The 13,343-nt window shown below is 33.8% G+C and overlaps 1 protein-coding gene across 1 annotated transcript in view; it reads left to right on the forward strand.

Annotated features, from left to right (window-relative positions):
• The window catches only part of ATAD2B (ATPase family AAA domain containing 2B), a 158,365-nt gene that overhangs the window by 19,748 nt on the left and 125,274 nt on the right, over positions 1–13,343 (forward strand). Inside the window, 6 exon segments of the mRNA XM_079109618.1 lie at positions 972–1,123; positions 7,135–7,184; positions 7,543–7,696; positions 9,671–9,773; positions 11,706–11,814; positions 12,648–12,689. Coding sequence (XP_078965744.1) covers positions 972–1,123; positions 7,135–7,184; positions 7,543–7,696; positions 9,671–9,773; positions 11,706–11,814; positions 12,648–12,689 — 610 coding nt within the window.

Below are 13,343 nucleotides of genomic sequence, written 5' to 3' on the forward strand. Positions count from 1 at the left end.
CAATGAAACTCCAGTAACTGAGCACACTTAGCATCCAGATCTTGATGTTGAAATACCAGTATTGGTGTTATCAGAATAATACCTAATCAGATACAAAGGGGAAAATAATAACTTTACATTATAGAAATTGACAGACACCAACTTGACCAAGTCATCATGGTTAACATTCCTGGTGATGGGAAGGGTATAGTATATGTGGCATTATTTCCATATATTCTTTCCAAAATGTGTAATCTAAATCTGATTATGAAGAACATCAGCTGGACCCAGATAGAGGGGTTGTCTTAGAAAATGAGAGGTCTGTATTCTTACTGTCAAGACTGAAGGAAAGATAGGGAAAGACTGAAACACTATTCCAGGTTGCAGGGGACAGGGGAGATCTGCTAGCTAAATGCAATATATGTTCCTGGATAGGATCTTGGATCAGAGAGACGTTGTTGAGACACTTAGTAAAATTTGAAAGTTTGTGGATTGACTTTACGTTGTAGCAGTGTCAATTTCCTGTTTGGGAGGGTCGCATAATAGTAATATAAATTGTCCCTGTATTTTGGGAAGTATATATACCAGAGTATTTAGGACATTTGAGGTATTATGTTATAGAAAGATATGTAGTTTTACAACTTTTCTTGAAACTTATTCAAAATAAAATCAAGAAATGAAATAACTTTTCTAGCTATAATTTTAAATCTTCATTTCTTATTTCTATATTTATAAATAATTATATTTTTCTATATTTATAGTATGATTTGGTCAATATGTACTGGTTAAAAAATACTCTCCTTAATTATCCAAAAAATATTAAGTATTTTGTTGCTTAATAGGAATAATACTTTTTTAATAACTTTGTTTTTATTTTTTCATGTGGTGCTGAGGATCAAACCCAGTGCCTCAAATGTGCTAGGCAAGCAGTCTACCACTGAGCTACAACCTCAGCCCCCGATAATAAATACATTTTTAATGTTGTTTTTCAGAAAGCTGAAGTTGATGGTAGTTTAAGTGATAGCCACGTATCTCCTCCAGCCAAACGCACTTTGAAACAACCGGATTCTGTTTGCAAAGACAAATCAAAATCACGAAGTACTGGTCAGCGAGAAGAATGGAACATAACAACTGGACAGACCAGGTGAGAAGGGAGAATTTGTTCGTTCTTTTTTCATGAATTATTTGATGTGATTCAGAGTTGATATTAATGCTAATTTCTTCTAAAGCAACTAATATCTTAAATACTTGTAACTATACTAATTTTATAATTTTTGTCTGTAAATTTATTTTCTCCAAATTTCTGTAAAAGATTTATGTTTTATAAAGATATATAGTATATAATAGAAACTATTATTACTGAAAGAATAAAGATTTTGATAGGTCTTGAATGTGCATTCATATTTATAGTCGAAAATTTATGACTAAATTAATAAATGTAGTTTAACAATAAAACATATGACTGGATTTACATTTTTAATGGAAAATGAGTAAAATCTCCCCTTTCTGAGATTATTGAATATTCTACTTGAGTTGATGTACTAAAATGTAATGAGATTTCAATTAACATTAAAGAAATCTTTTCATCCATTATCTTGTTTTCATTTAAATTTGCTTTGTGTTTGTTTCAGTATGTATCAGAAGAACTTAATTTTGCTCAGTTTCAAAATAAATTGTAATAATTTAATGTAGGTCGGATAGGTGTGCATACAAACAAAAGATTTAAACATTGAAATACGAATCTCTAGCTTTTGCTTCTCCAAAGCCTTTGATGTACAAATGCTGATGATATGCAGACAGCAAACTAAAAGAAGTCCTTTGTTTTCATCCTTCTTCAAGGGTTTAAAGGTATTTTAATTTCATAAATGGAGGTAAATTCTGAATATTGTTACTCTTTAATAAATATCTTGGGGCTATATTGACTATTTTTTTTTGTGGTGCTGGGGATTGAACCCAGGGCCTTGGGCACGCAAGATAAGCACTCTACCAACCAAGCTATATCCCTAGCCTGGGGCTATAGACTTTGATGGGCTGTGTACATAAACTTGTCTCTAAAGAGTTGTACTTATTACAGTATTTTCCATAAGAGGTACTACTTTAACTTTTTTTAATTTTCCATTATTTGGGAGTTAAGTGGAAAAATACATGGATCATAGCCTGTTGATTTTTTTTTTTCCCCTTTCCCATACTTATTCATCTATTGGATGAAACAGGTCCAGATCATTATAATGATGTTATTTAAAATAAGTACTGCCAGCTGGCCACAATGGTGTGCACCTGTAATCCCAGCTACTAAGGAGGCTGAGGCAGGAGGATCCCTTGAGCCCAGGAGTTAACATATTGAGACCCTGTCTCTTAGAAAAAGAGTACTGCCATTTAAGTATACTTTTATATTTAACCTATCTGTTGTAATCTGTATCCTGCATTTACAAAGTGAACGAGTCAGGGTTTTTCCTAGATAAATGTTCCTAAATTTTTTTTAAACTAATGTTAATTAGTTTAACATTACTAGTTACTAGTGTTAATATTATTCAATTGTATATACACAGTGCACTAGATTTTTCATAGCCTATCTATTCAAAAGGGCTTTTTGTAAATTGATTTGGATTATATCTTTCATATGAAAAGTCCTCAAAATATATTGGTAGGGTAGTTGTACTTCCATTTAGGTATCTCACAGTGTGATATCCCTTTTTTTTTTTTAATGGCACTGGGGTTGGAACCCAGGAGTGCTTCACCACTGAGCTACATCCCCCGCTCCCCTACCCCCCTTTCTGAGATAGGGTCTTATTAAGTTGCTTAGGACCTTTCTGAGGCACTGAGGCTGGCCTCAAACTTACCATCCTCCTACCTTAGCCTTCTGGAATTGCTAGGATTATGGATGTATGCCACCAAGTCTGGTGCTTTTAAAAAAGTACTACATATATATTTTTTTCAATAAAAAGCTTAAATAATGAATACTAATGAATTTGTTGTTTCTGTTTTGGTAGAAGGATTGTTGTTTAACAATTCACACAATTTAAGAAGTGTTTTCATTTGCTTCATTTAGGAATATGAATAAGTACTGCCCTGTTAGAATTAAGACCTTTTGGTAATTTAGATGACCTGAAAAGAAAATGTTATTTGGCTTATTGCATTCAACAGAATTGAATTTCAAGGAAGACTTTTAGTTAAAAGTATTTTAGATTTTGAGATAATAAAAAAATAAGGATTATAGGTTTTTGTAGATAAATATAACAGCAGTATTTATTTAAAGTCTTGGATTTGTTTTTATGTCATGAGCCTGAATTTTTTGATTTCATTATTTTGGTAACCCAGCTCTATGAGCATCTAAGGTAAAATTATTGAAGTCCTTTTAGAAAAATAATTTATTAGGAATAATGATTTATGTATAGGAAAATTGAATTGGAGCAGGAGTTTTATCTGCTACAAGAAGCAATGAATCCTAAAGAAGTTTGCAAAGACAGCTAACATCTTTAAAGAAGTTAATCTTGTTTGTTGAAATAACTTTCCTTTTTAAGAGATAGGTAATTGGATAAAGATAGAGATAAAGTGTATCTGGAGCTTTTGACTTTTTCTTTTGTTGATATTGGGAATTGAACCTAGGGGCCTTTTACCACTGAACTGGACTCCCAACCCTTTTTAGTTTTTGTTTTGAGATAGGGTCTCACTAAGTTACTGAAGTTGTCCTTGGATTTGCAATGCTCCTACTTCAGCCTTAGAATAGCTGGTGTTACAGGTGTGTGCCACCTTGCCCAGCTGTTCAGTCATTTATAATCTGGGGCCTGCGTGTGTAGTGGGTGCGTGTTTTTGGCCGGTGGGTGTGGTGGTGGTTTGGGAGAGGAGGCCTAGAGAATGAGGCATGTATTTGATGTCTCTAGAATAACAGAATGACATGCTTTTAAGATAGACAAAATTAAATATTTGATAAGACTAACAGAACAATTATAGCATGCCTGAAAATTTCCTTTTGTGGTCAGGTGACGAGGGAATAGTGAGTTTTGGCAGCAGTATAACCCCATGTCAGTTTACTGAGATACATTAGAATTGAGAGGTGGTAGTGGTTGGGTAAGTTCTGTCCAAACTGGAACTTTTATGAATCTGGGTTTATAACCCTCAAATCAGTAATTGCCTTGGCTTTATATGGGAAAAGGAAAATAAGAAATGACTTCTTTTTTTTTTTTCTTTTGGTGTCGGGGATTTAAAGCAGTGCTTTACCTTATGCTAAGCACATGTTCTACCATAGAGCTATGCCTCCAGCCAGTAATGAAAGTTATTTTTTTGTGGTATTGGGGATTGACTTCCTGCTTGCTGTACACACACTCTACCACTGAGCTATATCCCTAACTCTTTGTTTTCATTTTGAAACAAGGTCTTGCTAAACTACCCAGGCTGATCTTAAACTTGTGATCCTCTTGCCTCAGCCTCCTGAGTAGCTGTGGATTATAGGTGTGCACTGCTGGGCCCAGAGCTAGTAATGTTTGTTTGTTTTCTCTCTTTGGTACCAGGGATTGAATTCAAGGGCACTTAACCACTGAGCCACATTCCCAGCTTTTTGTGTTTTTTATTTTGAGACAGGGTCTCCCTTAGTTAATTAGGGGCTTGCAAAGTTGCTGAGACTGGGTTCAAATTTGGGATTCTCTGCCTTAGTCTCCCCAGCTGCTGGGAATAGGTTTGTACCACTACACCTGGCAGTAATAGTTTTTAAGAGTAGTATAGTTTAAAACTGTAGAAAATACTAATATAATAATTATCTAATGAAAGACAAAACTATCTTCATTTAAAAATTTGGTAGGGCTGGGGGAAATCTTCGAGGTAAAGTGATTGCCAAGCATGCACAAGATCCTGGGTTAGATCCCCACCACACCACACACACATGGGGGTTGGGGTGGGGAAAAAAAAGAAAAATCAAGGAACAGATAAAGGGAAAAAAATCTTCACCAACCTCCCCTTTTAGAAATAAACAAAGGAAGGGCTGGGGTTGTGGGTCAGTGGTACAGCTCTTGCCTGGCAAGTGTGAGGCACTGGGTTGGATTCTTAGCACTGCATATAAATAAATGAATAAAATAAAGGTCCATCAACATCTCAAAAATATATTTTAAAAAAGGAACCTTCTTATCATAAGTGATCTATTGGAGAATTTGTTTAAGCAGGGAACCCACCTGAGTGCCATGCCATGGGAATAGAATTCAGTCTTGTGCGGTGCCCTCCCACAGAGCTATACCCAAAATCCCTGATTACATTTTAGAGATTAACTTTTGAGAATATTGATGTTTAAAGACTATTTAGGATCATTTGTTATTTCTTGGCAGGTCAACCCTTTAAAATCTCAGTATTTCCCTCATTATATTATCCAAGTATTTCATGTCTTCTTTCCTCGTTTGTGTCTCCTTTTTATAAAGAGAAATGATAAAGGAGAAATAACAGAGAAGTAGTAGTTGGTTGAATAGCATGAAGAATAAGTTTTTTGCCCCACCAGTACTGGGGATGGAACCCAGGGCCTTGCATATGCCAGGCAAAGATTCAGCTACATCTCCAGCCTTTTAAATTTTTTTTTTTGTTTTGAGACACAGAGTCTCCCTAAGTGGTTAGGATGGCCTCTAATTTGCAATTATCCTGCCTTAGTTTCCCATGTAGATGGGATTACAGGCATGGCCTACCATGCCTGAATAAACTTTTTTTTTTTTTTTAAAGTGGATCTTTCATTAGCCAAAAACAACAACAACAACAACAACAACAAAAACCAAAGTATGCATTGTCTTCTTTAGAGCAACAACAAAACAACTTATTGTGCTTCGTTTCCCAAGATGTTGCCATTGTTCAGAAAAATTTTAGGTTTCTTTTGTGGAATGATTTTAGGGTCTGCATTTAATGTTTTGAGTAATTTAAGTGATGTTTTGTCCTTGCATCCTCCCAAAATTCACTTGGCACCAAGACTTCTGAATAAACTGGTAATTTGAGAATAAACTGAGTTAATGTCATATTGGGTCTAATGTCAAAAAAAATATTTGTGAAGTAATAAAATTTGATTTTTCTGTGTGGTTTTAAGTGGATCTTTAGAGGGTTCTAGAGAATTCCAGGAATGCATTGTGCAATAGCAACATCGTTAGAATGTACATATTACATTAATTACTTTATAGTTATATCTAAAAGGTGGTATATTAGGACAAGTTTTTTGTTGGTTTTCCAGGGAGAAAAAGGGGATTGGAGTTTTTGTGTGTTTTGTTTTTAATGGCCTAAAGATGCATCACTGTTTGAATTTTTGTCTATACCTGATAGTCATCTTGGCTATGACCTTTCCTGGCCCAGGGGCATTACGATATATATTTATAATTGAACATGAAGAGTGCTGGAGTAACCAAAAATGTTAGAATTTTTTAATTAAAAATTTATAGAAACCATATAGATTTGAAAAGTCATATATATTTGTTGTTTTCTTAATGTTTTTCCTTTTTTTCATCCTTAAAAATAAACTATTTTAGTTTGCATTGATGGCTCTTCTATTATATAACAACTTAGTTTTTGTTTTTGAAAGATTACACTGAGAAGTACTGTGACTTTTTCTTAAGTCCTCATGTTTTGATGACCTTTTTAGGTTCTTTTCAATGATTTATATCTCTTTCTCCACTGAAACAGGAGAACTGTAAAATGACTTTTCTGAGAAAGTCAGCGAAGTTCATTTGTCAGTTTAAAATGTGTAATAAAATATTTCAAAGAAATTAATAAGCAATATTGGTGTTCAGGTACTTTTTCTCTTTTAAAATTTGAATACATTTATCATAATTTGAATTGTATTTTGTCAACCAAAACCAATAGTTATTGTCAGTTGTCACTGCTACTTATAGCCTCAGTAGAGTCTGAATGTTAAGCCTAAGCTTTTTCATTGGAATTTTAATTCATAGTGTTGACAATAGAGTAAAATCAGTTTATAATCTTTGATTAAAACATTTCTTGAAATAATTTAAATGACTCTTAGCTGTTGTATGTTATTAGTTGGTATGCTATCAGTCTTAGAGTAAAAAATGTTATCTATACTCGTAAGGTGTAATATGTCACTATCATTTTAAAGTTTAAAATAATTCTATCAGTATTGAATTTCTTGCTTATCTAAACAAATGTTGATGTGTTTGAATATTAAATATAATTGTGTTCTAGGTTAACTTCTCAGCCTGGTGCTACATTACCAAACGGACATAGTAGTTTATGTGAGTATTCTGTTATGAAACTGGTTGGTATTGAAATTCTTATAATGGTGTTAGATTAAGTGTTAAGGTGGGGAGGAAGAGAAGAATTTAGTACTGTGCTTCTATACAGTTGGAAATGGCTGCATTTCAGTCATAAAAAAAGTACATAATTATTGAATTCTGAAGAATTAGTATAACTGAAATAATTAAAATATGATAGGTTATAGAAGTTATAGGAAGTTTAGATTATTGCGTATTAAAGCCATTTAAGAGTTTATGTTCAACTTTTATAATCTTTTAAAGTAATTTTTAAATAATTTTTTCTTTTCTTCCTTTTTGTATTTTGTACTTTGAAATGGAAATCTCTCTCTTCCTGTAGCCCTTCGAAGCCATCCCCTTCGAGGGGAAAAGAAGGGAGATGGGGACCTTTCTTGTATAAATGGTGACATGGAAGTCAGAAAAAGTTGTCGTTCCAGGAAAAACAGATTTGAAAGTGTGAACCAGAGTTTGCTATTTGATCAACTAGTAAATAGGTATGAATGTTTATGCAGTAAGCAATTTTATTTAATTATTTGATTTTTAAACCTGTTGTTTTTATAAAAATAACTCTTGACAATAAAATCTGAGTTTACAAAGGCATTGATTTAAGTCATTTCATAAGGTTAGTAGATTTAATATAATGTGTATAATAGCTAAAATTTTCTTATGAAGCACTTGTGCATAGATAATATAAAATAATTTTATTCAGATTTCACTACTGTAGTCCTTTTATAATTACTAATTTAACATTTGTGCCTTTGACAGTTTTCAAGCAATATTAAGCTCCATTATTAATAGTGAATAGAAAGCTGAGGGTAAAACTTAGTGATAGAGTATTTGTGTATAGCATGTGCAGGACCATGGGTTGGATCCCCTGCACCAGAGGGAAAAAAGATAATAGTAGTTTTGCTTAGTGATAATTTTGATTTGAAGATGTTTTTGAGCCCAAATATTTAAGATTGAGTTACTTAGCTGATGAGTGAATCTCACCAACTGTCAGCTCATCATCTACATCCACAAAGCTATTCTTCTCAGAAAACACATTCTCTTAGCCCCCGTCCACCCCACCCCCCCTTTTTTTTTTGCTATGATAACAGAATATCACAGACTTGAAGTCTAGCTGAGTCTTTTGAGGACCTTTTTCCTGCATCAAAACATGGTGGAGGCATCACATGGCAAGAACATGCAAGAGAAAGGAGGAAGAGAAGGGAAGGGGAAAGGGACTGAACTCCTCCCTTTTATAACTAATACTCTTGCAGTAACTACCTTAATCCATTCATGAGTATGGTGACCCTGTGACCTAATTACCATTAAAAATATGTATATATATTTTAGTTGTAGGTGAACACAATACCTTTGTTTTATTTGTATGTGGTGCTGAGGATCAAACCCAGGGCCTCACGCGTGCTAGACAGGAGCTCTACCACTGAGCCATAACCCCAGTTCCTAATTACCTTCTAAAGGTCCTACAGACCTATAGGTCTCATTTCTGTTTCATTGAGGATTAAGTTTTCAACACTTGAACTTCGATAGACATTTAAATCATAGTGTACATCATTCTACTTAGCCTTTTGATGGTCTTACAATCAGTATGATCTCCATTTCATAGGAGAGGAAATAATAATATAGTGGTAACTTCAAATTTGGGTTATAAGTTTTTTGTTAAGCACTTAACATAATCTAGGCACATAGCAAATGTTTAAAATATAAAATAAAAATTGCTAAGATGTCAGCATGTATTTCTTGGATATCAGTAATCTACTCTAATTTCTAAAAATGTGTTCAGTTAATCTTACTGTTTTAAAACATCTTGTGGCTGAGTGAGTGGCGCACCTGTAACTCCAGCAGCTTGGGAGGCTAAGGTAGGACGATCAGGAGTTCAAAACCAGCTTCCACAAAATCAAGACTCTAAGCAACTCATTGAGACTCAATAAAATACAAAATAGGGCTGGGGATGTGGCTCAGTGGTTGAGTGCCCCTGAGTTCCATCCCTAGTACCCCCGTGTGACAGAAAAATAACCAAAAACCAAAAAACTTTTTGTAATTATTTTCCTACACATTCCTTAATACCATCTTCAAATTGAAAGATTTTTACTTAGTGGTTTTTTTTTTTTTTTCCATCCTTTTAATTTTTTACTTAGTTTTTGTTTTTTCCTGTACCATAGTTCTGGTAGTCAATTGTTTGTAGAGGCTTTATGGATTTATTTATTTGGATCCTTACAATCAAAAGCCTTATATTTTTAAAATTTTAATAAATATATTAAGGTAGAAGATGTTCTATTGTTTAAGGTAGAAGATGGTTCCATCTTTTTTTTAATACAAATTGTCTTCTGATAGATGCTAGTTATGAAAGTTATTAAATCATACAGTTACATATCAGAGATGATTTAATTATGCTTTGTTGACATGTATGATATAGTGTATGGTCCCACCATTGTCTAAACCCTGGTTTTATTCTGTGACGTTAGCACTGCTGAAGCTGTACTACAAGAAATGGACAACATTAACATCCGACGGAATCGACGATCAGGAGAAGTGGAACGACTTCGAATGTGGACAGATACAGAATTTGTGAGTACATTAGCTGTGGTAATCTTTTCAAGTTTTCAAGGAATTCAAAGAGAGAATGAATAGCAGTAGGATTTTTTTGATTCAGCAATTATTCATTCCTTTTCATTTTCAACTTAGTTTGGAATTTTTAAAAATTTTTATTTATTTATTTATTTATTTATTTATTGTAAACAAATGGGGTATAACTTGTTTCTCTGGTTGTACATGCAGTAGAGGCATACCATTTGTGTAATCATACATTTACATAGGGTAATGGTGTTTGATTCATTCTGTTATTTTTCCTTTCCCCACCCCTCCCACCCCTTTTTTCCCCTCTGTACAGTCCCTCCTTCTTCCATTCTTGCCCCCTCCGACTCCCCCATTATGTATTATCATTTGCTTATCAGTGAGATCATTTGTCCTTTGGTTTTTTGAGATTGGCTTACCTCACTTTTTTAGCATGATATTCTCCAGTTTCATCCATTTGCCTGCAAATGCCATAATTTTATTCTTCTTTATTCTTCTGAGTAATATTCTATTGTATATATATATATACACCACAGTTTCTTTATCCATTCATCAATTGAAGGACATCTAGGCTGGTTCCACAACCTGGCTATGGTGAATTGAGCAGCAATGAACATTGATGTGGCTGTATCTCTGTAGTATGCTGATTTTAAGTCCTTTGGGTATAGGCCGAGGAGTGGGATAGCTGGGTCAAATGGTGATTCCATTCCAAGTTTTCTAAGGAATCTCCACACTGCTTTCCAGAGTGGCTGCACTAATTTGCAGCCCCACCAGCAATGTATGAGTGTACCTTTTTCCCCACATCCTCGCCAACACCTGTTTTTGCTTGTATTCTTGATAATCGCCATTCTAATTGGGGTGAGATGGAATCTTAGGGTAGTTTTGATTTGCATTTCTTTTATTACTAGAGATGTTGAACATTTTTTCATATATCTGTTGATGGCTTGTACATCTTCTTCTGTGAAGTGTCTGTTCATTTCCTTAGCCCATTTGTTGATTGGGTTATTTGTATTCTTGGTGTAAAGTTTTTTGAGTTCTTTATATATTCTGGAAATTAGTGCTCTATCTGAAGTATTTTTGTCCTTGGTGAAGTTTGGAATTTTTTTGCTTTCTTCTTTATTTCACTCTCTTCTTTTATTTTATGTATATATTTTTTAGTTGTTGATGAACCTTTATTCATTTATTTATATGCAGTGCTGAGAATTGAACCCAGTGCCTCACACATGCTAGGCAAGTGCTCTACCACTGCGCCACAACCCCATCCCCTCATTCTCTTCTTGCTGCAACCTTCCCCAAAAGATCCTTTATAGTTTTGCCAGATGAATCATCTTAAAGTGCACCTCTCATTCTGTAACTGCTCTGTTTAGGACCTTTAATGGCTTCTGAATCATTCACTGAATTAATTAAAAACACTTTGATCTTTGTAATCTGGCTTCAGCTTTATCTTTTCATACATCATCGTCCAAATACAAACAAATCATTTTTTTCTATTTATTTTACTCCTGTTAATATTTCTGGTTAGTGACTGATATAATCCTACCACTGATTCAAGGTTCCTATCAAATGGTGCCTCTCTTCCACTACTAAGGGAGAATTTCTGCTCTTTGGATTCTGGTGTACTTCATACTTCTCTTTATGGCATTAAACTTGTTTTATTTTCTTTGACAATTACCTGACTTGTCTTATTGCCTCCTATTAGGCTGTAATTTTCTTAAGGGAGGATGTATGTTTTTAATATTTTGTAAGTTTTTTTCCCGTTTGTCCTGTACATTTATTGAATTCAGGAAACTCCATCCTCATAAATCTGTGCCTTTTAAATAGGTGCTTAATAAATTTTATCAAGCTAGCATAGTTCATTGGGTTGATATTCTTTATAGCAAAGAATAAATGCCGTGTTAATATTTGACAGATTTCTCTCTCTAAAAGGAAAACATGGATATGTATTCAAGAGTGAAAAGACGAAGAAAATCATTGAGAAGAAATAGTTATGGGATTCAGAATCATCATGAAGTTTCTACTGAGGGTGAAGAAGAAGGTTTGTAAAGAACCTTATGAAGTAAATACTAGAAAGTTCAGGTGGGAGGGAGGGAAGAAAAATATTATGTACAAATTATAGTTGTGAAATACTGCTCGATAGGTGATTTTTGGCTTTTGAGGTCTGTATTCTATAATTGGAAGTAATTTAAACTCAGTTGGCATTCTGAGTTTTCATTTCCTTCATTTGGGAAAATGCTTTTAACTGTATGTTATAAATATTTATGTAATATATTAGTAGTTCTTGGTTAGTGCTTGTGCTATCTAGTATGGAAGTGGTATTTGCCATAAGCTAATTATTAGGTGAGGCCTCTTTAGTATTTAGGCACTTTCTAACTACAAAGTTAGTTTGCTGTCCAGAGCCTCTTAAATTTTGTTATTTGGGTTTCAGTTAGTTATGGACTGAGGAATAAATGGTGAAATTTAGAGAAAGTGGAGCTGTTAATACTAGTGAGGGAGTCTGTACTGTTCTTTACTGAGGCTTGTCTGGGTTTTGAACTGAAGAGCCCTAACTCAATTTGTAGGCCTAGAACTGGGTACATGGAGAAAGCACATTGACCCCATGAATTATAAATGGATGACAGTATACCTATAGGGTTTAATTCCCTGGGTACTAAACTTTATAGAAAGGAATTTTGGGAGATTTGAGGTACTCTTGATATAGATTAGAAGTACTTTATAAGGGAATCTTCCTAGTTTCCACTGTATGTGCAGCTTAGATGAAGAAGAATACATTTATTTTTTCAAATTCTGTGCTTAATACATTAGCTACTTTTGAAGAGTTGATATTTCTAATGAAGGTACCTTATTGAGCAAATATTATTGTTGTTACAGCTAGAACCTCTATATTGCTTCCTTTGGAGAAAAACAGTATAGGTGAGACAGATTTATAATGTGATTTTGCCTTTTCATTAACTGAATACGTTTGTAGAGTTTCCAAAGTAAATATGCCATATGTAGAATTTTTGCCCATAATGAATATGTGTAATATACAATTTTTTTATCAGTAAGTAATTTTTTGAAGGCTTAGAAAACTTACTTGGGCACAAGTATTTTATAGTATTACTTAGATAAGTAAAATTGTATGTGCTGATTTTTCTCTACAACCTAACAGTAAAAATTCTTCAAAACTTGATATAAACTTTAAGAGTCATTAGTAAAATGTAAAGTCCTTTGTAGTTTTAGTGTTCTACTTCACTCGGCATGATTGGCAACTTTAAATTTTTTTCTGTACCTTAATGTGATGGTGTCATATTAACAATTCTTGTGGTTAAAAAGTTAATCATAAAGTATATTTCATTCGGGGATGGCATGCCTATAAATTTGCTTCAGGCTTTTGTTTTAACTATAAATAGATGCTACATCATAGCTATAACCAAACCATTTTTAAGAAATAGGCTTTTAGCATTTATGTACTTTTTCATTCATTTACCTATATGGAGAGATGAATTATTGTAAGTGACCACTCATGTCAAGAACTAAGCTATCATCAGTACCCCCAAAAATCTGTTTTCTGCTCCCTTCCAGTTC

The sequence above is a fragment of the Sciurus vulgaris genome (genome assembly GCF_902686455.1).
Source record: "Sciurus vulgaris genome assembly, chromosome: 14".
Taxonomy (NCBI): domain Eukaryota; kingdom Metazoa; phylum Chordata; class Mammalia; order Rodentia; family Sciuridae; genus Sciurus; species Sciurus vulgaris.